General features: G+C 61.1%; 1 protein-coding gene across 2 annotated transcripts; it reads left to right on the top strand.

The window, feature by feature from the left end:
• Nucleotides 1-8,474: 8,474 nt before the first annotated feature.
• SNTA1 (syntrophin alpha 1) lies at nucleotides 8,475-22,951 on the top strand. Of its 2 annotated transcripts, none has more exons than XM_064465802.1 (8): nucleotides 8,475-8,790; nucleotides 11,242-11,427; nucleotides 18,656-18,854; nucleotides 18,946-19,153; nucleotides 19,222-19,352; nucleotides 21,305-21,501; nucleotides 21,575-21,762; nucleotides 22,062-22,951. In XM_064465802.1, exons 1-8 carry the CDS (start codon nucleotides 8,517-8,519, stop codon nucleotides 22,152-22,154), a joined length of 1,476 nt encoding a protein of 491 aa, XP_064321872.1. In that variant the 5' UTR covers nucleotides 8,475-8,516; the 3' UTR covers nucleotides 22,155-22,951. The 2 variants fall into 2 exon arrangements, with proteins under 2 accessions (XP_064321872.1, XP_064321873.1); XM_064465803.1 differs by lacking the exon at nucleotides 8,475-8,790 and adding an exon at nucleotides 10,942-11,039.
• Nucleotides 22,952-24,260: the final 1,309 nt, after the last annotated feature.

Genomic DNA, 24,260 nt, shown 5'->3' with positions numbered 1-24,260 from the left:
GAAGCGTGTCTCCTGTCCCCCATGGGTCCTGGCCTGCGGCGCCAGGACACAAAGCTGTGCCTGATGAGATGAGCTGGAGAGAGCAATGTCCCCCATTTCTCTTGTTGGTGCCACCAGTTTTACAGCAGCCACTGCCCCCACTCACTCTCCGAGGATGGGAGGGGGATCAGGGTGGATGCTACAGTTTGTGAACTGAGTGTGGGGGTTCTCAGCTGGCTGCAAAGCACCGCCTGTGCTCCTCCGGGTCCCAGGAGGGGTTTTCCCTCCAGCAGGCAGCACCCAGTCAGATGGGTGGGTTTGCGCAGAAGGTGCCCCAGCGCCCAGAGTGGGGGACTCCAACCACCCCCCTGCCACGACAGGCCCTGGCTGGCTGCAGAGCGGCTCTTTGCTGGCATCTGCTGTCAGCTCCAAGTCCTACAGTTTTCCACGAAGTGCTACTGAAGCTCAGCCCAGAGCTGTTCCTTGCCCCAGTCGTGGAAAGGAGAAATGCTCCCAGGGAGCATAGGTCTGTGGCTGTCATCCACCCGCAGCATCCACAATGCCAGCAGGGCCCCGCAGGGACGTGGCCCTTGCAGGGCAGGTGAATACCCGGTAGAAGGATGCGCTGAACTCAGAAACCTGGCTTTCCAGCCAGACCTGGGGGAACATCCCTCTGGGCTCATAAACAGCCTTTTCCTGGGACACAAGCCTCTTCCCATCCCTCCTGCCCCACTGCACTGGTCTTGGGACAGGAGACTCTTCCTGCAGCATCCCCGGAGCCAGGGCATGAAACAAGTGGTGTTCCCCAGGGCTCAGTTTTGGGGCCAGTCTTGTTCAGTATCTTTATCAATGAGCTGGTGGAGGAGACGGAGTGCACCCCCAGTAAGTCTGCAGAAGACATCGTATTGGGCGGGAGTGTTGATCTGCTGGAGGGCAGGAAGGCTCTGCAGAGGGACCTGGACGGGCTGGATCAATAAGCTGAGGTCAGCTGTGTGAGGTTTAACAAGGCCAAGTGCTGGGTCCTGCCCTTGGGTCACACCAACCCCAGGCAACGCCCCAGGCGTGGGGCAGAGGGGCTGGGAAGTGCCCGGCGGAGAAGGCCCTGGGGGTGCTGGCTGACAGCCGGCTGGGCATGAGCCAGCAGTGCCCGGGTGGCCAAGGAGGCCACCAGCCCCCGGGCTTGTGTCAGCACTGGTGTGGCCAGCAGGAGCCGGGCAGGGATGGGGCCCCTGTGCTCGGCCCTGGGGAGGCCCCACCTCGAGTGCTGGGCTCAGGTTTGGGCCCCTCGGGACAAGAAGGGCCTTGAGGGGCTGGAGCGTGTCCAGAGAAGGGCAGCGGGGCTGGGGCAGGGTCTGGAGCACAAGTGTGCTGGGGGGCGGCTGGGGGGGCTGGTGGGGTTTAGCCTGGAGAAGAGGGGGCTGAGGGGAGCCCTTCTCGCTCTCTGCAGCTGCCTGAGAGGGGCTGGAGTGAGGGGGGGGCTGGTCTCTGCTCCCAAGTCACCAGGGACAGGACGAGAGGAAATGGCCTCAAGTGTGCCAGGGGAGGTTTAGGTTGGATATTAGAAAAAATTAATTACTGAAAGAGTGGTCGGGCACTGGCACAGGCTGCCCGGAGGGGTGGGGGGGGGTCACCATCGCTGCAGGTGTTCGAAAAACCTGTAGACGTGGCACTTCAGGACACAGTTTAAGAGGCCTGGGGTGTTGGGCTGACTGTTGGACTTGATGATCCTGGAGGTCTTTTCCAACCTTAATGATTCTATGATTCTGTGATTTTATAACATCCATCAAGGTCTCCTGCTCCAGACAACCTCGGTGTTGTCACGTTGACAGGCCATCGGAGAAAAACAACAGCAATGGGAAGAAGTGACATTTATCAAAACTCTATTTATTGAGTTAAAAAAAGCCCAGGGCAGCTGTGAGTGCTGGGATGCTGCCAGGTCCTGCACTGGGCGACATGGCATTTCCCATGGGCATCCCAGTGCGATGGAGGAGCCAGGAGGGGATGGGGCTTTCTGCCCATGGCTTTGCTGGGACGCATCGGCATTTGCATGGGCACAGAGGCACTGGGAGGGGTGTGTGGGTGTCCCTGTCTGGAGGGCCACATCCAGAAGCTCTCTCCAGGAGTGGGACTGCATTTGGCAGGGAGGAGGCTTTTGCTTGCAAGTATGTTTGTCCATCTCTCCGTCGCCCCCTGAACTCACAGCCCACCCCAGGACTTTAGCAACCCGCCTAGCAAACATGTGGGATGCAACAAGCCAGGCTGGAGCAGCTGGGGAGCAAAGGGTTTGATATTGCTAAATAAAGCACCTGGAGGTCACATGCCCCAGCAGGCAGCATTGGCTGGGCACGTGCTGCCTGGAGGGAAAACACTGCCTGTGCCCACAGGAGAGGCCACGTCACCAGCATTGGCCAGCAGACAACATCTCTGAGCCCCTGTGCATCACCCATGAAGCCAGGAAGCATGGTAGAGATGCGCCTAGTGCTCCTTGCAGGCCTGGTTTAAGCTATGACCTACCCGCCCTCCCTCTGTGCCTCAGTTTCCCCACGAGCTTTGGCTCTGGTGCCACAGATGCTGCAGCCACTGTGCCAGGGGACATACAGATTCGTGGGTGGTACCTCCGGTGGTGTATCCCACCAACTCTGCAGTCCAAGGGATGCCTCTTTCCCAGTGCCCAGCAGGGATGAAACAGCATTTCATTTGCAAGCTGCAAATGAACCAAACCACGGGGTGTTTGCCCCGTTCCCTGCGGAAGAGGCCAGTAAGGGTGAATCAGCCCAACTGAAACAGCAAATGTGATGGCAGATTTTACAGTCTGCAGTTCATGTGCTGGCTTTTATCATTAATTTATGTCCGTTAAATTACCCTAGGGGCTGATGGAAGTCCCTGCCACTGATGCCACTGGGTCTTAGAGCATCTGAGAGCCAGAGGCTGCAGCAAGTGGTGAATATTGGGCTTTAACATGCGACAACTTTTGCCTTTCCCAAAGCTATTTTAGCTCCTGGGTGCTGCTTTTTCCCATCCGGTCTCTTGCTCTTTGGTGGAAATGATCCTGCCCTGATAACATAAGATCTGCCATGTGGTAGGAAAAGTATTTTCACACCATGAGAACCCAGCTGATTGTGGCTATCTTGGAAGAAGCCAGTAAGAGAAGAGCCCGGACTGAGATGGATGAAACTTTGCAGGGACTAATTATGTCCCAAAGCAAACAGAAAGTGCTCTCAAGTTAAAGGATTCAGAAATTCCAGTGATTTTAAGGACAGACAATGCCATTTCGTGGTAATTCCTGCGTAACAAAGGATGAATCCATCTGTTAGATACATATCACATATCTAAATCTCTTAATATCTATATTAAAATATGTCTGTATTAAAATCTATCTATATGAATACCTATCTATATGAATATCTATCTATAAAATAAAAGCTATTTTACTTTCCCTCCCAACGTTTCCAGGGTTTTCACAGGGCTCAGTCCTGCAGGGCAGGGTTGGTGCCGTGTGCCCCATGAATTCCCAGGGGACACTGAGCAGAGCAGCACATCCCCAGTGCTGGGGGCTAAGGCATTGCTGGCAGCCTGAGACGCTACCTGGATCCCCACGGTTCAGCAATGTACCAGGGACTGAACGTGAGCTCTTAAGGTCTTTTATTTTGTTTCAGAAGGGATTAATTTAATTAACGCACGTAACAAAACATCTCATGGCACCCTATAAATAGACTGGTGGGCTCTGACACAGCTCCTGGCTATGCCAAGAAATTAGTCTAATAATAGCTGCTTAATGATGAAGTTGAGGGGACCAGAGAGATTATGCAGAGAAGATGCCAGGACGGGCTCAGCCCTGCGATGGAGATGGCTGGGAAGCACCGTCTGAACAGGTTGCTGAGAAAGCGCCGCTGCAGGGAATGGCTCGGCACAGGGGCACGGAACCCATCGCTGCCCGCGCCACCAGGTCGCCCTCCTGGGGACCGTTTGGAGAATGGCTGGAAACCAGCGATGCTCTTCCCAGCTCAAAAGCAGTGATTTCCCCTCGGGCCAGGTTCAGGGCTGTGGCAGCACCCCTGGCCCCTTCCCCTCCCACTGCTCCTGCTGCCAGGGTGAAATTCCCAGCTGGGCTTTTGTCACTGATGCACGTGTGTTTCTGTGGGAAGTTTCTATTTCTGTGAATAGCAATTTTTCAAGCAACCTCCCCCCCTGTCCCCCGCCTGTTTCCCTTCAGCAGGAGTCCTGACGAACGCTGCTGGCATGCCTGGAAGCTGCGACTCACTCCCGCATGCCAGCCCCGGCCAGAGCCTTCATCCTCCACCCTCCCATCCTACAGTCCATCCTGCAGCACCATGGCATGGGAATTAAGCTCACGATATCTTGCAGAGGGTCAAATTGAGCTGGGACCACCCCATGCGCTGGGCTCCCAGCCCTGGGATGTGAAGGAATTCCTAGGAATTGAAGGAGCCTGAGCAAAAGCAGGCTTGAGAGCCTGAACAGGGGAAAAAAAGCCTGCGGGAAAGTCCCAAAAGCAGCAGCACCTCTGCTTGGGGGGCACCAGGACCTTCAAGAACATGGAGTGCCCAACCTCCCTGAGCCACAGGTCTCGCTTGACCCAGCTGCATAGAGGAGCCAGCAAATGGGTTTTGTCTTGGATTAAAGCCTGGAGCCAAGGCCCCCTACACTGCGCCAGTCTGCTGAGCCCTATAGCTCCTGACATACCCCCTGCTCAGCTGGGCCTCCCCGTTTGGGACCAGGGCCTTAAGGGCACTTTGGGCTCCCAGTTTGCATTAGTAGAAACCAATACCTGCAATATTTGCCTTCTGTCTCCATCCCACCTGAGTAATTCATGCAATTGCCAATGGAATATTAATTCCTGAAGAAGTGGAGAGCAGGTGGTCCTGCAGCCTGTGCAGCAGCAGTGGCCGTGGGATGAGCTTCCTACCATGACCCCAACAGCTTTAGGAGTCCCCCAGCATGGCTGGGCCAACAGGTCTATTGTATCTGCAGCCCCTGTAGCTCCAGGAGGGTGACTCCTAACGTCCTGCATCCGCTTTCCCCAGGCTTAGTGCCTTTGTGCTAACGAAACCTGTCTTCTAACGAAGCCCATCTGCACGGGTGCTGGAGGGAGATCTCTGGGTGGGGATGGGGTGCAGCAAATATCTCTGCAAACTCAAAGCTCCTGCAGCCCCAGGGCAGGGACATGGGTGACTTGGGGGAAATAAGTGACGTTTTTATTTGGGTAAATCCGCTGCTGGGAAGGGAGCGGCACAGGGGCTGGACAGGCCCCTGTGCATCTATTTCTGAGAAAGGTAAACTCAGCGTGCCAGGCCCTGGTTCTGGGGACCATGCTGTTTTCTCCATCCCAGCAGCAGGACGGGGAAAGGCAGGGCTCCTCCCTTTGCCTGGCATTGACACCATCCGGATGGCTTCCTTGCATCCAGGCCATGCTTCTCAGCATCCATACCGCTGGGCACAGAGCTGAGAAATGAAAGAAAACAACCCAAACGGTGCCGTTGTGCTGCGCCAAGAGCACTATTTAGAGTTCCTGCTGCCACTTCAGGTGGGAATGTAGCCTTAAAGGCTGGAAATATCAAAAGCAGCACTGGGAAGGAAAAAAAACCTGAACAAACTGCTGATTGCAGCTTCCAGGCTGGCAAATAAAGTGAGGGTGGCACCGGGAAAATGAGCCCTGTCTCCACTCGAGGATGAAAGGACAAAATTCCCCTATGCAGTACACGAACGGAGTGGCACGGGCAGCCGGAGCATGGAGTGTGGAGGGGACAGGATCATAGGGAAATACCTTTGGCTGTATAACGGGGTGGCATAGAAGTGCTCACTACAGCCAGAGCACCATCCTGCAAAGGCGAGGAGTCACTTAAGCCAAACCCTGGACTTTTTAGCAAAAAGAAAATAAGGAATATTTGAACAGTCCATTTTGTAAAGAAATAGCCTTCAGGGTTTCCTCTGCTGCAACCTCAAGAAATTCCACAGCTGCTGCTGCGTGGGAGGGAGCCTGGGGAGCGTTTTTCCCCTCTGCGTGTGGCTGATGCTGAGGGCTGGCTGTGGCCCCTGGCTGGGGAAGGGCTGTGCTGAGCAGTGCATGCTGTGACCCCCCCGCCCCAGGCAGCTGGAGCCCCTCACTGTGTCCCCTTCCCAGCCTGCGGTAAATGTTACTGAATTCTTATAAATCCTCATGTTTTGCAGAGGCTCAGAGACCTCCACAGCCCCATCCCAAAGGCCTCTGGAGCTGCCCAAAGCACTGGGAGTGCAAGGGGCACAGGGGATGCGTCAAGAGGTATTTGCTACTCCAGAGGTATTTTCTACTCCTAATTGCTGCCTCTTGGCTGCAGAGAAAAATGCTGGACTGCCAAAGAAAACAAAATGCTGTTCCTGTTTTCAAGAAACAGGACAAGCAAGGGAAAAGCAACACAGACTCTTCAGAGTGTCCGTAAACACCATCTCCCTCTGCCTCGCTGCTGTTTAACACCCGCTGGGGCTGTTAGGAGGTGCCTGGTCTGGGGTCACCGCAGAGAAACTGGCTACTGAGAAACCCCTTGGTCCAAGGCTGGATGGCAGCAGCCCCTGCCCTGCGGGGCCTCCAGAGCCACCGCCTGCCCCTGTGCTGCTGCTGGCCCCTGTAAAGGAGCCAAAAGTGTTTTGCGAACCTGGTGGGTGGCGTAGCAAGCCCTGTAATGCAGAACCTGCCCCGAGGTGCCCTGCAGGGTCTGGCTGGGCGGTCCCCTCTGGGCAGGGGCACAGGAGCAGGGTGCTCCCCAGGCTCCCCAAGTGTCCTGCCCAGCCCTGCAGATTTATGCCCCAGGCCTTCAGCCCCGTTCTCTTGCTGGGCCGCCAGACCCTGCTACCACGGTGGGAGTGGGCTGCAGGTGAGGGGGTGCTCTGACTGCCAGGGGGCTCTGGTTGCCGGGGGCAGGGGCTGAGCCGGCTGCTCCCTGCCCGGCTCCTGCTGCTCCTTCTGCTACAGAGCCCAGCATGGGGACCCCCATTGCGTCCTGGGCCAAGCAACGGAGCATGGGGGGTCTGGGTCCCTCCCGGTGCCCCATCCCAGGCCGCAGTGGGGAGCACCGGGGACCTGGGTCCTGCCCTGCGCCCCATCCTGTGCTGAAGCAGGGAGCACCAGTGATCTGAGTCCTCCCCGCACCCCATCCCAGGCCAGAGCAGGGACCACCAGGGCTCTGGGTGTGTCCCCCCCGCACCCCATCCCGGGCCGGAGCAGGTAGTGCCGGGGCTCCGGGTGTCCCCCCCGCACCCCACCCCGGGCCGGAGCGGGGAGCGCCGGGGCTCCGGGTGTGTCCCCCCCGCACCCCATCCCAGGCCAGAGCGGGGAGCGCCGGGGCTCCGGGTGTGTCCCCCCGCACCCCATCCCGGGCCGGAGCGGGGAGCGCCGGGGCTCCGGGTGTGTCCCCCCGCACCCCATCCCAGGCCAGAGCAGGGACCACCAGGGCTCCGGGTGTGTCCCCCCCGCACCCCATCCCAGGCCGGAGCGGGGAGCGCCGGGGCTCCGGGTGTCCCCCCCGCACCCTATCCCGGGCCGGAGCGGGGAGCGCCGGGGCTCCGGGTGTGTCCCCCCGCACCCCACCCCGGGCCGGAGCGGGGAGCGCCGGGGCTCCGGGTGTCCCCCCCGCACCCCACCCCGGGCCGGAGCGGGGAGCGCCGGGGCTCCGGGTGTCCCCCCCGCACCCCACCCCGGGCCGGAGCGGGGAGCGCCGGGGCTCCGGGTGTGTCCCCCCGCACCCCATCCCGGGCCGGAGCGGGGAGCGCCGGGGCTCCGGGTGTGTCCCCCCGCACCCCATCCCGGGCCGGAGCGGGGAGCGCCGGGGCTCCGGGTGTCCCCCCCGCACCCCACCCCGGGCCGGAGCGGGGAGCGCCGGGGCTCCGGGTGTGTCCCCCCCGCACCCCACCCCGGGCCGGAGCGGGGAGCGCCGGGGCTCCGGGTGTGTCCCCTCGCACCCCACCCCGGGCCGGAGCGGGGAGCGCCGGGGCTCCGGGTGTGCCCCCCGCACCCCACCCCGGGCCGGAGCGGGGAGCGCCGGGGCTCCGGGGCTCCGGGTGTCCCCCCCGCACCCCACCCCGGGCCGGAGCGGGGAGCGCCGGGGCTCCGGGTGTGTCCCCCCCCGCACCCCATCCCGGGCCGGAGCGGGGAGCGCCGGGGCTCCGGGTGTGTCCCCCCCCGCACCCCACCCCGGGCCGGAGCGGGGAGCGCCGGGGCTCCGGGTGTCCCCCCCGCACCCCATCCCGGGCCGGAGCGGGGAGCGCCGGGGCTCCGGGTGTGTCCCCCCGCACCCCACCCCGGGCCGGAGCGGGGAGCGCCGGGGCTCCGGGTGTGTCCCCCCGCACCCCATCCCGGGCCGGAGCGGGGAGCGCCGGGGCTCCGGGTGTGTCCCCCCCGCACCCCACCCCGGGCCGCAGCGCGGAGCCCCGGCTGGCCCAGCCCGGCGGGGCGGCGCGCGGGGCGCGAGGCGGTGCGCGGGGCGCGGAGCGGCACGGCACGGGGCGGCGGGCGCGGCGGGGGCGGCGCGGCGGGAGCGGCGCGGAAGATGGCGGCGGGCAGGCGCGCCCCGCGCAGCGGGCTGCTGGAGCTGCGCGGCCCCGGCGGGCAGTGGCTCCGCGTCCTCCTCACCCTGGCCGAGGACGTGCTGGGGGTGAGCCCGGCCGACGGCCCCGGCCCGGCTGCCGGCCCCGGCGAGGCACCGGCGGCGCAGCTGAACGGCGGCGAGCCGGGCTCCGCCGTGCCCGAGGCGCTCGCCAACATCAGGCGCACGGTGCGCGTCGTCAAGCAGGACGTGGGGGGGCTCGGCATCAGCATCAAAGGTGAGGGTCGGGGCCGGGGAGGGTCCCGGGGCGGGGGGGAGGCACCGGACACCGGGACCTGTTGCTGCCGCCTTTCCAGGAGCTCGTTCCCACGCTTGGAATGGATCCCCGCGGGGGGAGCGGAGCTGGGGCAGGGGCTGGGGTCGGGGGCTTCGCACCCCGGGCACTGCCCTGACCCAGCATTTGTGCGGGACGAGGAACGGGGATGCGTGGCAGCGACGAGACCCAAAACGTCGCCAGGCCAGGGCAGGGGCAGTGCTTTGGGGCGCAGCGGTGACTGGCCAGCCCCTGCCCACCGCACCCCGGCCAGAGTGGGTGTCCCCGGCATTTGGGAGCTGGAGGGGGCTCCTCCTGCCCTTTTGCACGCAGGGGTAGGGTGCTGTATCATGAGGAGGTGGGATGTACCCGTTACACAAAAGCTGCCCTTTTGCAGCCAAAGGGAGGGCTCTGCCGGCGTGTCCTTGTCCCCTCCGTGCCCCCGTGCTGAGAAATGCCCCTTTTAAACTGTTGGCAAAATGAAGGAAGCAGTTGAACACCCCAGCTCGCCATGCTTGGAGATCTCCAAGGGGTTTACAACCAACATGCTCAGGCTTGGAGATGTCTGCTCCTGGAGAGCTGAGCAGTGGGAAGCCTCCGTGTTATAATTCCTGTTTCCCTCCCGTTCCTTGGTGACTCGCCTGAACTTCAGGCTGGAAACTTCTTGGAGCAGGGATGGCGTTTCTGCCTGCCTTCGCTTTTCACACAGCTCCAAGCCATGTTGGAAACTCCATGAAAGGAGGATGAAATGGGCAGCAAGCAGGCAGGCGAAGGGCTGTCGCGGTGCGTGGGCGAGAGGGTTCGTAACTCTGCGTGTGGGCAGGGCAGGCAGCAAGCTCGGCAGCCCCGGGGAGAGCGGCAGGGTGGCTCTCGCCTCCTGACGTGGCTTCTCCCAGCTCAGAGGGGACGTGGCCGCAGCCTCCTGCTCCTTCTGGAAGTGGGGAGGTTTTGCAATGTGGACGTCCGGATGCTGGGACTGGATAGAAACGGTGTCGCTGGCTGTGTCTGTGGGGTACCCAAGCCTGCCACCCCTTCCTTTTGGGGAGTATAAAGCCCCCTTCATAATAACCCCTTGGCTGCCAAGTTGTTGTTAGCTCGGTGGCTCTCCCAGGAAAGGAAGAATGTCATCTGGTTCAGCTAAAACTTTATTTTTGCAGTAATGTATGTGGAAACCAAGTAGTCGCCGTCCAAGCTGGGAGCTAGAAGCCGTTAGGGGCGGTGGGGCAGCCCTGCCGGTGCCACCGCCGCTGGCGGGGGAAGGCATCGCTCCTCCTTACCCGGGGCCACTAAGCTTCCCTGTTAAAATGCGTCCCGGCCACATGTCACCCAGGGATGCTTCACCGCAAAGCGGGATGCGGGTGAGGTGTCCTGCCCTGGGACGTGGCGAGGGGACGGGCGCCATAGCTGCTGGGCTGGCCTTCCCCTGGCTGGCAGGACAGCGGGGAGCTGAGCTGGCGGAGGCGCCTGGCCCTGGCAGGGGCTCTCGGTGCAGGCAGCCCTGGAGAGGAGCTGCTGCTGTAAGGACAGGCTCGGCAGCTCAGAGCAGCCCCTGTGGGGGCCTCTGACAGCTGATAACCAGAGCTCTCCGAGGGGCTTGGCAGGCGTCTGAGCGAGGAAATGCCTGTGGCACTGGCTGGGAGCAGCCCCGGGGCGGGTGGTGACAAAAGGCTGGCCTCAACATCTCTCTCCGGGATGAGGGATCATCTCAGGGAGGCTCCTCGGGACAGGCCGTCCTGGGCGTAGGGCACGTTGGGGGCCACCCATCCCCGGCTGGGGCTCGGAGGTAGCTGCTGCCCTGCGCCTCCCTGGCACGCAGGCAGCAGTGCTGCTCAGGTCTCCCTGCGGGTTCAAAAGTTAACGTGCAAATTGATCTCCTGGAGCCAGCAGGAGGTTTCAATAGCATCTTTTTAGGCTGGGGAAGGGGGAGCAGCAGGTAAATGGGGCTACTGTGCAGAGAGGAGCAAACAGCCAGATTGGTTCACTTCTCTCTTTTGCCTCTCCAAAAACATTCAGCTGCCTTATCTATTTCGATCATGAAGTCCTCAGAGCAGGGATGGTCGCTCAGCACACACAATAATAATGCAAATAAAGACATGCTTTCCTGCCAAAACTGATGGGGAGATGGCCAGGGTACGTGTTTGCTCTGTGAGGAAATCCGCGACCATTCAGAGTGGTTTTGGAGCAATCATCTTTCTCTGCTGTAAAGCCTTATGGTATTTTGGCTTCTGTGGTTTTTCTGAGTGCGCTGCGGGCATCCGAGGAAATGGGGCAGTGGGATGTCCCAGCATGGCGCGGCTGAGCACTGGGAGAAGGGCTCAGCCTCGCTGGGGCCGGCAGGTACCTGAGCATCCCCACCTCCCCACTCCTCTGTGTGCTCCAACAGCCACAACTGCTTTGTTTCTCTTCTGTTTCAAGGTGGCCGAGAGAATAAAATGCCCATCTTGATCTCCAAGATATTTAAGGGGCTGGCAGCAGATCAGACCGAGGCGTTGTACGTGGGGGACGCCATCCTCTCTGTCAATGGGACCGACCTGTCTGAGGCGACGCATGATGAGGCGGTGCAGGCGTTGAAGAAGACGGGCAAGGAGGTGGTCTTGGAAGGTAGGAGATGAGGATGAGAGGGGGGATAAGGGTCTTTCTGCTTATGGGGGCCTGATCCCCATATTTCCCAGTGATGTGCTGGGAGCATGGGGGGTGGCACATCATCTGCATACACATTTGCATACTCTTTCAAATGGAAAACAAGATGTGCAGACTGGTTTATCAGCTCATCTGGAGAGCCAGAGGTAACTGCTGGGATCTCTCTCCAGAGAGGGAAAAACGGTGTGCCACCGCTTGACGGCTAGCAGCTCTGTCTCCCCACCGTGGGACCATGGGAAGGCAGCAACGGGAGGAGGTGTGGGGCGGATTTATGGGGTTTGCAACGCCTCAGTTGTATGGTGTCACCCTGAGGTCTGCAGTTCCTGGGGCCATGGAAAACTTTCTGCTTTTCCTGTGATTTTCATTTAAGCCCACATCCTTGGCTGGGATGAGGCTGTGCAGCTCTGCAGGCTTATGCCAGCTGGGAGGGGATCCACTGGCACCCCACTCCTTGCTGGGCATCTTTTGGTTTGCTGGGGTGGATTTTGGACAGGCAGGAGGAGCAGGCTGCCGGGTGCAGGCAGGGCCAGCTCAGGAGCACAGCCACAGGACCTGCCTCCTCGGGGGGGTGTCCAGCAGCTGAGCCCCAGTCGCAGCCCCCTGTAGATCTGGCAGCTGAGGCTATAAACATCCCAGGGATCACAGCCCTCACCATCCCAGGGGAGACTGAAGCTGGTCCCCTGGGAATGGGCTCTCTCTTGGTACCGGTTGGCCAGTCCCTGGTATCTCCTAGCCCTGTAGGGGCTGGAAGGCTGTGAGACCCCCTGAACCCCACTTGTGGAGTGGGTGAGGGCTGGTGGGTTGGGGCTGTGGGAGGCAGGACCCCGCTTTTCTCCCATTACACTTCACATCACATCTGTTTGTGCTTGCCTGCCCTCTGCTAGCTTGGCTGGGCAGGGCTGAGCACCCAGGGTCGGTCCCCCAGGATGGGACCCTTCCCTCACCCCTGACCAGATCCTGGACCACCCCAGCTAACCAGGAGGGTCTCGTCATCAGAGACGCTTCCCGGTGCGGTGTAGCACTGCGGACCCCAAAGGGAGGTTTTATTTGGGATCAGCGATCTGGGCTCTGCCTGGACAAAAAAGAGCTCTGTGTCTTTTGCTGCCAGTGACCGCCGTGACTCTTGCTCTCCTGCGCCTTCCCCAGATTGTCTCAGCTCCAGATTTTCAGTTTTAGCTTTGCTCAGCCCTTTCTGCTGTGGATTCCTCCTCTCCTGGGAGCCACAGGACCACGGTTTAGCCGGAGGAATGTGCTGCTCTGCACAGCTGCTGGGAGCAGATAGGGTTGGTGGTGGGGCTGGGTTGGTTTTTTTTTTTTGACCAAAGAGAAATACAAGAGCCTCTTTCTCTGGGAGTCTGCGAAATTCCTCCCCGTAGCTGCTGTTCTCAGACCACCCTCTCTCTCTTATTTTCTTTTCATCCTTTACTTTGGCCTGGGTTTCCTTTCTGCTAGAGGTCCTGCGGGAGGTGGAGATGAGCTGCCCTTTCTGTAAGAAATAACTTCTCTCCCTGAACCACCACCTCCTCCTCCTCCATCTCTCTGGGGAGCTGGGTGCTGCCGTGTTGCCCTCCCAGGAGGCAGCTGCAAGCAGGGCCTTTGCTGTAGTTCGCTGAGCTCAGGTATGACCCGCTGGGCTTCTTCATTAATTCACACTCCCAGCAGGTACCCTTGGGAGGAGAGCGGTGCTGGGCTGGCTCCCACCGCGACGTGCTGGAAGCTTTGTGATTAGTTTGGAGCTGATGCTGTTGGGCTCCTGTGGCATGGTGTTGCTCAGGGGTGTTGCAGGCAACAGCTGGAGTGGGGCAGGGGTCTCTGCTGCTTGTCCGACTGCAGACATCGGTACACACGCGGTGCATCTCCATCTCCTCCCCGTTCTGGGTTTGCCGCACGGTACGGCCCTGCTGGTGGGGCTGGCACCGCAGAGTGGTCTGTGCTGGGCTGTTGCTCCCCTGTGGACGTGATGGCCCTGCTTCAGGACAGGGTGTCCCGTGCCTTATACCTGCCACCCTGACGGCTCTCCAGGAACCAGCCGGCTGAGGGCCCTGCCCTGGGGAGGGGCAGCAGGGCTCAGGGGTGGAGGGTGGCCTTCAAGTGCATGAAGGGTGGCAAAGGGGGAGCTTGCCTGCTCCCTCCTCCTGCTTGGGCTTGCTCCAGGGCTCAGTGAAAAGCGACACGATGGCCTGAACATCAAGCAGGCGCTTCCCAGTCCGTGTGTGCTGCTGGGGTGACTCTGACCTCCCTCAGGGTTACTGCGTCCATGGGTTGGGACGGTGAGTTAGGGTGAGACTCTCCAAAATGGCAGAGCTGGAGGTGACATGTTTTAATCCAAATATCAGCAGTGGCTCCACATGCTAGACCTCACCCCAGGCTGCTCAGCTTGGCTTCTGGCTCCTGGGTGTCGTTGCTGGCCGGGCATGAGGACACGCAGATACCTCTCAGCATGTCCTGCCAAGATTTTTTTCAGATGTGCCAAACTACTCTCTTGATATTTGCAGGAGGAGTTTGACTGTATTTATATTACATTGTTATTTTGGGGAAAGTTGCTCTTCCTTACCTTATTTTTCCCTGTTTTTTTTGGGTGTGTTGGTTTTTTTTGTTTGTTTGTTTTTTTGGTTTTTTTTTTTTTTGCATTGCTTGGTATCCAGAGACCCTCCATGGTGGGGGAAAGGCTAATAAACATCCTTCCAGCTGCCCTGGGAAGGACTTCGGTGCCAGGAGTGGTTTTCCCGGCGAGGCCCCTGTGCCGTATTGGCACAGGGAGAGAACTGGGAGCAGTGTGGAGGAGGAGCTGGGGCAGCTGCAGCATCTCGCCTCCATGGCAGCCCGGGGCCTGTTGGCTGCAGGAGAGCTCCTGGGGCTGTCACAGCTCTCCAGGACTCGCTCAGCCAAGTAATAACTTGGAAGCTTGAAATTCAGAAAAGCTAAGGGGTGCTGGGAGAGTGGTGTGCTGGAGGTGCCCAGCTCTGGCGGGCTGATTGCCCTAACCATGCCCAGGAACTTGCAGAGAGTGGAGATGTGCATGGTGTGAAATGTGAAACGCCCACAAAATTTAGGTGACCCTGGGGTAAATATCACACGACGCAGAGTGGAAGGGGGTTTCAAGCGGAGGCGGGTGGTGGAGGCCAGGATTTGTGCAGTTCCCTGTCGCTGCTGCCCTTCGGGGCTCAGGGAGGGCTTCAGGAGAGAAAGGCCTGAGGTGGCCTCCAGCCCTTTGTGGGACAGTGAAGTGAATGTCTTCTGGCAGATGTGACAGTCCTTGGGGTCTGAGTAGCTGGGCTTTGCCCCTGGCAACCTTGTCTGTGCTCTCACGGCTTAAATGTGGTAATGAACGAAAGCAGAAGCAGAGGCTTTGGACCTGCCCTAGGGTGATGGAGAGAGACAGTGAGGGTCCACATCCTCCTACCTCCGCCACACCTCACTGCCCTGAAGAGTGCTTTCCCTGGGGAGTTTTCTGGGGAATATTTCTCTTCCCGTTGAAACATGGAGAGTTGTCCCATGATCTCCCCGGGATCGCTCAGCCCATGGGTCACTGCTGGCCATGCAGGACTGGTGAATATTTAGGGGAGAGCTGGGGCATGGCATTTGGCAGTGAGGGCTGGGACAGGGTCCTGGGTCAGGAGGGACAGCAGTGGCACCCCTGCCTTGCAGCATCCCATGGCATCTTCCTCCCTGGGGTAGAAGGGTTTGAGTGGAGGCGGCTGGGACCAGCAGCTGCTGCCTTGTTCGTGCTCAGAGCTGGGGCAGGGGATGGTCCCTGGGTGGGATGCTGGACGGGGATGCTGTGGCAGCCCCTGCGTTGAGCATTTTGGAAGCATGTCACAGCATTGGCTTGACGTTTACAGGTCTTTTCAGAGCCGCTCACTGGGACGTGTGTTTGCTAACCACCCCGATTCATGTGTTAATTTTACATCATTGGTCCTGAGGCAGAGAGGGACCAGCTGGAGGTGGGCTTAGCACCTCCTCAGGGCCAGCGCTGTATCTCCAGGACCTCTCTGGAAACCTTCTTGATGTCCATACGGTTGGACCTGTTTGACTCCCAGCCCCTTACAGATGCTGCTGGAAAGCTCTCGGAGGGGAAACAGTGGGATCCATCCTACCCCTGACCGGCAGCGCAGGCTTAAACCTCTTTGCCGTGAACCTGTGCTGTGATTGCCTGGCTGAAGCAGAGCGTGCCAGCACCCGGCTGGTGGCCTGAGCAGCAGGAGGGTGATCTCAAGCCTGCTGCTGGGTGTCTGTGTGGCTGGGGCTGCTTTCCTGGCTGGAGGAAGGTTTGTGGCTCCTCGACAAAGCCCTCCAGGGTCAGGAGCTTGGGTATGGGCAGTGCTGAGCCACGAGTGCATGTGTGGGGCAGGTTCTGGTGACTCCGGATCAAGGGCGCAGCAGTGCTTTTCCATTGGGCTCGTTCCCCATCCTTGGAAGGGAAGGGCTTGCAGAGGGAGGGGATTTGTTACCCAAGAAATAAGTCCAAGGGATTTTGATGATTTTGCCCCTTTCTGGAGTGCTGAGGAGAAAAAAAACCACTTGCAACAGAGACAGAAGAGCAGGGCAGACCTAGGGCCTTCAGTTAAACATGTCCCGGATGCAGCTTGCTGCAGGGTTCGGGGGCATGCGATGCTCCGGCAATGCCACAAGCAGCTGCTCACATGTGGCATCCCCAGAGACTTGCTGTTCTCTCAAAACCTAAAATCAAGTGTTATTCAGTGCAAAACCTTGAGTGGCCAGAGGTCCTATTTGTCCCCTCTCCTCTCGGCTGGAGAAACTCAGTGGGACAGGCCATCTTCCCAGGGGAGCAGAGAGCCTGCATGGAGGCTGTGTGGCTTTGGGGACCACATGGATTTGCCCAGCAGCTACCGAGAGGGCTCTTTGCGTGCTGGAGGTGGAGTATTTCTACAAAATTATTTTTTGGGGGGGGGTGCTGGCTAACAAGAAGAGGGCATCCAGCCCAAGAGCCCCAGCACTGCAAGGTGTTATTTAGAGAAATCACCAAAACACCAGTACAAGAATTACAGTTACCAGTAGCAGAGATGATGCATAATATGGTCCAAGTTGTTTCCTTTAATGAAATGGGTGTAATTAATTAATCCATTCAATACCAGGCAAATCCGCTGCAGTGAAGGGACTGGCAGAAGTGTAAGTCAAAGCCCACATCAGGAAAGCTCCACAGCTTCGTTTTTGCTTTGCAGGGACAGGCAGGGGTGCAGTGGCTGCTGCTGCAGAGCGGGCTGGGGATGGCACTGTCCCACCATGTCCCTTGGCTGTGCCATGTGTCTCTGAAATGCAGCCTGCTGCTGTTGTCAGAGGAGACAGCAGCTCCCATGGGACGGTGGCCCGGCCCCGGGTGCGCAGCAACCTGGGGAGCACCGCAGATGCCTTTGCGTGCTGGCTCCCTGCGCTGGCTTGGGATCCCCTGTGCTGCAGGATCCCATCGGTGCTTCATCACCAGCCTTAAATCCTCCTTAAAGCCATGTGCCAGAGAAGCACACACAGTGGCCATTGCCTAATTCTCCGTGCCCTGTCCTGGGCCGGGCACCGGTCCTCTCCTCCTCTGCTCCGTTGGGACGTGACCCCACCATCGCACAGCTAATGCTGGTGGTGACGTCCTCTGCGTGCCCAGGGAGCCACGGGCTGGCGTGGGGACACTGCTCAGGTTTCAGCGGCTGAATGGTATCTTTCTGAACTCCAATTAGTTCCCAGGCACCGTGATAATGGCCGGTCCCTGGTGCCAAGATTAATGACTGGGGTTAAAATCCAACACAGCTCAAATGCCTGTGGGAACACGGCAGCTATTTATAACGGGAGGTGCAGGGCATGAGGCTGGTGGCCCCATGCCGCCTCCTTGGCCCCGGCCACCGCACGGGGTAACCCGACCCACGTGCCGCAGCGGTGTCACAGCCATTTATAGCTGCGTCCCGCTGAGGCTGGGCACAGCAGGGCACCCCGCGGGGCTCTGCCTCCCCGCCATGCCCCACCGCTGCTCGTGTGTGGGATTTCAGGATTCAGAGGTTTTGGGGAGCTCGCTGGTATAGGAATGAAGGGGAAGATGGGTGGTGGTGGGTAGGTGAAGGATGGGGATGGTAGGCTGTGTGTGCAGGCTCTCTCCTGGTGGCAAAAGGGCTTTCTTCTGGCACAAAATCAGGCTTTGCTGCAGTGATGGAGCTGGTCCACTGACCAGCCACCTACAAGAGTTGGCTGTAAAGCCAAGCTCGAGTCCCCCTCCTGCCACCCACGCCGCTGACCTGGACCTGGAGTGAAACCAGCAGTGATGGCTGGGGAGATGGCAGCAGGCGTGTGTCTGTCCCGTGGCCCTTTCCCCAAGGCCACCAAAGGGAAGCCCTTCCCTGGAGCCACCAGCTGGTCCCATGCTGCCCCCAGGGCAGGGCCATGACTGGTCCCACTGGGCTGTGGCATGCGGGCTGTCCCCTGCTCAGTCAAAGCTTTTGGCTGGTGCTACCGACGTAATTTTCATGATGTAGCTACGGGGCCCCATCAATTCGTGGTGACTTTCATCTCCCCCCTCCCCTAAACCTCGGGAGCCAGCTGCCGTCCCAGTGTGGCTCTGAGGGCTCTGGCTCTGGAGCCAGACTCACTGGGGATTGAAAGCTGGTTTCTTGTCAGTGGTTAATAACTCACGGGGCAGGGCTATGCGAGCTGCATACACACAGTTCGAGGCTTTTCCTGGGGCCAAGCCATGGTATGTGAGAGCTGTTCCCAGTTGGTGGTGGGACCGGCTGTACCAGCGCAGTTTGGACTGTATAATTTTGGCCTGGGACTCCTGCCCATTCCCCGCCCGCTGCCTCCATGTGCCACTCTAGGGACCCGATCAAACTTGGATCTGTGAACTGATCAAGACTAAAGGAAAGAAAAAATGGGGAAAAGGCCATTTTTACCCATCCTGGGGGACTCCCTGCCCTGCAATGGTGGGGCTGTGGCACTGGGAGGATCCTAGGTGTCACATCACCCTCTGGTGTGACCTTGCTCACTGGTACCACCCCTCCCCACACCCGCTGGGATGCTGGGCAGGGGATCTGCTGCAATACCCATGAATGACAGCTGTCTGGGGATGTAGCAAAGGAGGTACCAGCTCCGGTGCAGGGAGGATGCAAGAGGTTTCGGGGGGCAGATGGGCACTGGTGGGCAGGATGAGGCCGCCATGGTCCATGTCCTCAGCCAGGTACTGGTTCTTTTCTAGTGAAGTACATGAAGGAGATCTCCCCCTACTTCAAGAACTCCTCCGCGGGGGCGACAGTCAGCTGGGACCCCTCTCCGGCCACCCTGCAGAAGCAGTCATCCCCCCTCCTACCCCCTCGGGAGCTCCGGGAGGGCAGGACCATGCCTCTGAAGATGTGCTACGTGTCCCGCAAGTGCCTCCCCACCGACCCGGAGCACAGGTCAGGGCATGGTGCCAGGGGGTGGCGATGCTACCGCAGTGACCTGGGGTGCTGAGGGCTGGTGGGACCCAGCGGGGCCGTGTCCCTGCAGGTACCTGGAGATGTGCTCGGCGGACGGGCGCGTTGCCCTCTTCCTGCGGGCGAAGGACGAAGCCACGGCGCAGTCGTGGCTCAGCGCCATCCAGGCCAACGCGGGCGCGCTGCTGCCGCGTGTGAAGGAGGAGCTGCGAGCCCAGCTGGCGGGTGCTGGCATGGTGGCTGGACGGGACGTCAAGCACGTGGGCTGGCTGACGGAGCAGGTACCCCCATGCCCCCGGCTGCCCCTCACCACCGTGCTGCCGGTGGCCCTGACCCCCTCTCCTTGCAGCTCCCTAGTGCTGGCACCAGGAACCTCTTGGCCGTCCTCACCGAGAAGGAGCTACTGCTGTATGGCAGCCTGCCGCAGAGCCGCGACGCCGTGGGCAAGCCTGTGCACAGCTACCCCCTCATCGCCACCAGGTAGGAGCCACCGGCCCAGCGCTCTCCTGCCCTGCATGGGGACGGGGTGGTGGCAGAGCCCGGGAGTCGGGGCAGAGCCCCAGGGCTGATGGCAGAGCCCGGGGGTCGGGGCAGAGCCCCAGGGCTGATGGCACAGCCCGGGGGTCGGGGCAGAGCCCGGGGGTCGGGGCAGAGCCCCAGGGCTGATGGCAGAGCCCGGGGGTCCGGACAGAGCCCCGGGGCTGATGGCAGAGCCTGGGGGTCGGGACAGAGCCCCGGGGCTGATGGCAGAGCCCGGGGGTCGGGACAGAGCCCCGGGGCTGATGGCAGAGCCCGGGGGTCGGGACAGAGCCCCGGGGCTGATGGCAGAGTCCGGGGGTCGGGGCAGAGCCCCAGGGCTGATGGCAGAGTCCGGGGGTCGGGGCAGAGCCCCAGGGCTGATGGCAGAGCCCCAGGGCTGATGGCAGAGCCCGGGGGTCGGGGCAGAGCCCCAGGGCAGATGTCAGAGCCCCAGGGCTGATGGCAGAGCCCGGGGGTCGGGGCAGAGCCCCGGGGCTGATGGCAGAGCCCGGGGGTCGGGGCAGAGCCCCGGGGCTGATGGCAGAGCCCGGGGGTCGGGGCAGAGCCCCGGGGCAGATGTCAGAGCCCGGGGGTCGGGGCAGAGCCCCAGGGCTGATGGCAGAGCCCGGGGGTCGGGGCAGAGCCCCAGGGCTGATGGCAGAGCCCGGGGGTCGGGGCAGAGCCCCGGGGCTGATGGCAGAGCCCGGGGGTCGGGACAGAGCCCCGGGGCTGATGGCAGAGCCCGGGGGTCGGGACAGAGCCCCGGGGCTGATGGCAGAGTCCGGGGGTCAGGGCAGAGCCCCGGGGCTGATGGCAGAGTCCGGGGGTCGGGGCAGAGCCCCAGGGCTGATGGCAGAGCCCCAGGGCTGATGGCAGAGCCCGGGGGTCGGGGCAGAGCCCCAGGGCAGATGTCAGAGCCCCAGGGCTGATGGCAGAGCCCGGGGGTCGGGGCAGAGCCCCGGGGCTGATGGCAGGGCTCCAGGGCTGATGGCAGAGCCCGGGGGTCGGGGCAGAGCCCCAGGGTGGTGGCAGAGCCCGGGGGTCGGGGCAGAGCCCCAGGGCTGATGGCAGAGCCCGGGGGTCGGGGCAGAGCCCCAGGGCTGATGGCAGAGCCTGGGGGTCGGGGCAGAGCCCCAGGGTGGTGGCAGAGGCTCTCGGGGGTCGGGGCAGAGCCCCAGGGCAGATGTCAGAGCCCCAGGGCTGATGGCAGAGCCCCAGGGCTGATGGCAGAGCCCGGGGGTCGGGGCAGAGCCCCAGGGTGGTGGCAGAGGCTCTCGGGGGTCGGGGCAGAGCCCCAGGGTGGTGGCAGAGCCCGGGGGTCGGGGCAGAGCCCCAGGGTGGTGGCAGAGGCTCTCGGGGGTCGGGGCAGAGCCCCAGGGTGGTGGCAGAGCCCCGGGGTCGGGGCAGAGCCCCAGGGTGGTGGCAGAGGCTCTCGGGGGTCGGGGCAGAGCCCCAGGGTGGTGGCAGAGGCTCTCGGGGGTCGGGGCAGAGCCCCAGGGCAGATGTCAGAGCCCCAGGGCTGATGGCAGAGCCCGGGGGTCGGGGCAGAGCCCCGGGGCTGATGGCAGAGCCCGGGGGTCGGGGCAGAGCCCCAGGGTGGTGGCAGAGCCCGGGGGTCGGGGCAGAGCCCCAGGGTGGTGGCAGAGCCCCGGGGTCGGGGCAGAGCCCCAGGGTGGTGGCAGAGGCTCTCGGGGCGGTGGCAGGGCCCGGGGGCGGTGGCAGGGCCCGGGGGCGGCCGGGGGGGTGGCAGGGCCGGGGGCCGTGGGAGCGGCCCGGGAGGGCGGGGGCGCATCCGCGGGGCTGCAGCGCCCCCTGCCGGCCCCGCCGCGCCGCCGCCGGTGCGGGGTGCGCGGGGCGCGGTGCGGGGCGCGGAGCGGGGCAGAGCGCGGTGCTGAGGCGCGGCGGTGCCGCAGGTTGGTGCACTCGGGGCCGGCCAAGGGCTCGGCGCTGTACGAGGCGGAGCTGTCGTTCGCGCTGCGCACCGGCACCCGGCTGGGCGTGCAGACCCATCTCTTCAGCCTGGAGAGCCCCCGCGACCTGGCGCTGTGGACCCGCCTGCTGGTGGACGGCACCCACGGCGCCGCCGAGCTGGTCCAGGAGGTCTCGGCAGGTCAGCGGGGAGCTGGGGGGGGGCCGGGCAGTGGGGTCGGTGGCCACCATCTGACCCCTGTCCCTGTCCCCAGCCTGCACGTGGAAAGGGCAGGATTGCACCCTGTCCATCCACATCGACAAGGGCTTCACCATCTCCACTACCGAACCCGGGCTCAGCAAGACCATCCTGCTCCAGCAGCCCTTCGAGAAGCTACAGATGTCCTCCGATGACGGCACCAAGATGCTCTACCTGGACTTTGGTGGCCCGGAGGGAGAGATTGTGAGTTGGTTTTACCCTCACCGCCCCCCACTCATGCTCCCACCGGCCCCGGGGTGAGAGGGGGAGCAGAGCACCCACCCTATGCACAGCACCCATCCTGCCTAGCACGTTGGGGGTAAGGCATGGCTCATCCACTCACCCCGTGCCCCCACAGTGCACAGCCCTTCCCAGCGCCCCAGTAAGGCTGTGGTGGGGTCTGGGGGACTCTGGGTGGTCCCTGCCCTCTCCACCACAAGCAGAAATCTGTCTGCTCCAGGAACAGCAGACATTGCAAACATCCCTCCGTTCCTTTCTTGCAGCAATTGGACCTTCACTCCTGCCCCAAAACCATTGTCTTCATCATCCACTCCTTCCTCTCGGCCAAGGTGACCCGGCTGGGGCTGCTGGCATGAAGAGGGAGCGGAGCGCTGGGCAGAGCAGCCCCAGCCCCCGGCCGATCTATGCACCTCCCTCCAGGCCAAACCCAGCCCCACGCCATCCGAAGGAGACCCAAACGCCCCCACCAAGGAAAAGCACCAGCCGGCTGGGAAAAACAACTCCCAGGGCATTTGGGGCCAGCGGTGGGGTGAAATCCCTCTTGGATGGCAGCACCGGGACTTCTCCGGTCCCTTCTTCCCCTCCTTCCTCCCACTCCGATGCTCAGCGGCGGCTGGAGAAGCCCGGTCGGAGCCCGCCGCGAGGGGCCACGCAGTCATCACCCCAGTGCCTTGTGAGATGATATTTTCTGTACAAAGAACCTGTTTGTATTGATGTTTTATATTTATATCGCCCTGTTAAAAATGCTGACGTGGCAGCTCTTCCCTGCCTGGTCTGGACCCTCCGGAGAGTCCCCAGGTCCTGCAGCACAAGGACATGTGTCTGTCCCCCAGACAGCAACCGGAGGGCTGGAGATTGGAGCCAGCTCTGTAGTGCTTGAGAGATGGGAACTGCAGATCAGCTCTATTTGCCAAATTTTTCCGTATTGTACCGAATGATAAGAACCACTTTTCGTTGTCGGAGTTGGACGGTTCTTTTTATTTCGCTAACTCCTGGGTCACTTTATGTCTCGGTTTAGGGGGGAGGGTTGTCAGGTGGCTGCTGGGAAACAACCTCTATGAATCAAAAGGTTCTGCATGAAAATGCCTTTTTTTTGGGGTCAAATAAACATTGCAGATCACAACCAGCAGGAACCAAGATCTGTCTTCCTGGTTTCACTTGGAGAAGTAGAAAATCTGTACATGGGTGATGCCTGGGCCGTGCATTGGGGTGTTTTCTACAAGGAGAAGGAAGGGTTTTGCTTGGAGGCTGTGGGAGGTTCCTGTGAACTGATGGTGTTGGTCTGGGGGTGCTGGGGACCCTGGGGTGTGGGTTCAGATGGGGACAAAAAGTCTTTCAAGGCCCGACACTGCGCTGGGTACAGCAGAGAGGGACACACTGATGCCTGTGCCAGCTTTGGGATACCAGGTGGGTTTGGATAACCTTTGCTTCATGCTTTGGGATGCTCAGCGGGGAGGGTGGGCATAGTTTCCAAACTCAGAGAAGTTGTGTGTTTTTATATTTTTCTTTTTCCAGTAAAATTAGCTGACCGGCTGGGCAGCAGCAAAGGATTTGAATGTTGTTCCCTTCACATGCCACCCTTGCTGGAAAAGTCATGCAGCGAAGGCAGCCTTGGCGGTGTGGTTACGGTGTCTGCGGGCTCCTGGCATGTGTGCAACACAGCCAGTATTTACTGAGTGCTTCCCGATTAACCTCCACCACTGTTACCCCAGGTGAATCTGTTACCATGGGGCTCGGCACCAAAAAGCCTTTTCGCTCCCAAAAAGCGAGGGGCTGTGCTGCATCAGCGGCTGCTGTGGGTGAGCTACAGAGAATGCCCAGAAATAGCCAACTTCCCCGAGGAAACGTCCCCGGAGCTGACGGCTGTCCATGCTCCGGTGATGCAGCCTATCCTTGCAGGTGCCCAACGCAAAGCACCAAGGCTGTGTGAGGGGGTCTCCGGGAGCTTGGCGAGAGCTATCAGCCACCCAGTGGTCCCCCCGTCTCCTTGGGGAACGCGTGCTGGTGCTGGGAGCCGAGCCACTGGCACGGGTTAATGAGAGGTGCCATTTGCCAAAGCATTTCTACCGGGCTGCGAGATGTGCCAGCCCAGCACCCCGCAGCAGTGGCAGAGCTCTCAGCAGAGCATCTGCACTCGCACAGGGGCACCGGGGTGGGAAATGGCAGCATTCCCATCGCTGCACAGTGACAAATTCTGGGTTAACCTTCTCCTTTTGTCCTGACCCTGCACATGGGGGAGTCCAGAGTCTCTCAGGAAAGCTGTTACCTGGGGAGAGGGCTAACGCTCAGGCTGCAGGCTGAATAATAGCAACGTATTAGCAGCAAAATAATACAAATTTTAAGGATAAGTCATGCGTCCTGTTGCGCTGTACGGAGCCGTCCCTGGCGCAGCACCGATCCGAGCGGTGGGCTGGGCTGCCTCAGGTGTTCCCTCTGGAGCCTTGTCTGAGAGAGGGAATCCC

This window comes from Phalacrocorax carbo, chromosome 14 (assembly GCF_963921805.1).
Source record: "Phalacrocorax carbo chromosome 14, bPhaCar2.1, whole genome shotgun sequence".
Lineage (NCBI taxonomy): Eukaryota > Metazoa > Chordata > Aves > Suliformes > Phalacrocoracidae > Phalacrocorax > Phalacrocorax carbo.
This window is presented reverse-complemented; position numbering and strand designations above follow the sequence as displayed.

Excerpts from the sequence above, each read along its gene's own strand:
- SNTA1 (XM_064465802.1), top strand. The coding sequence starts at position 8,517 with ATGGCGGCGGGCAGGCGCGCCCCGCGCAGCGGGCTGCTGGAGCTGCGC. Across the intron at positions 18,855-18,945 it reads CCCACCGACCCGGAGCACAG|GTACCTGGAGATGTGCTCGG; the intron begins GTCAGGGCATGG and ends GTGTCCCTGCAG. Across the intron at positions 21,502-21,574 it reads GGTCCAGGAGGTCTCGGCAG|CCTGCACGTGGAAAGGGCAG; the intron begins GTCAGCGGGGAG and ends CCCTGTCCCCAG.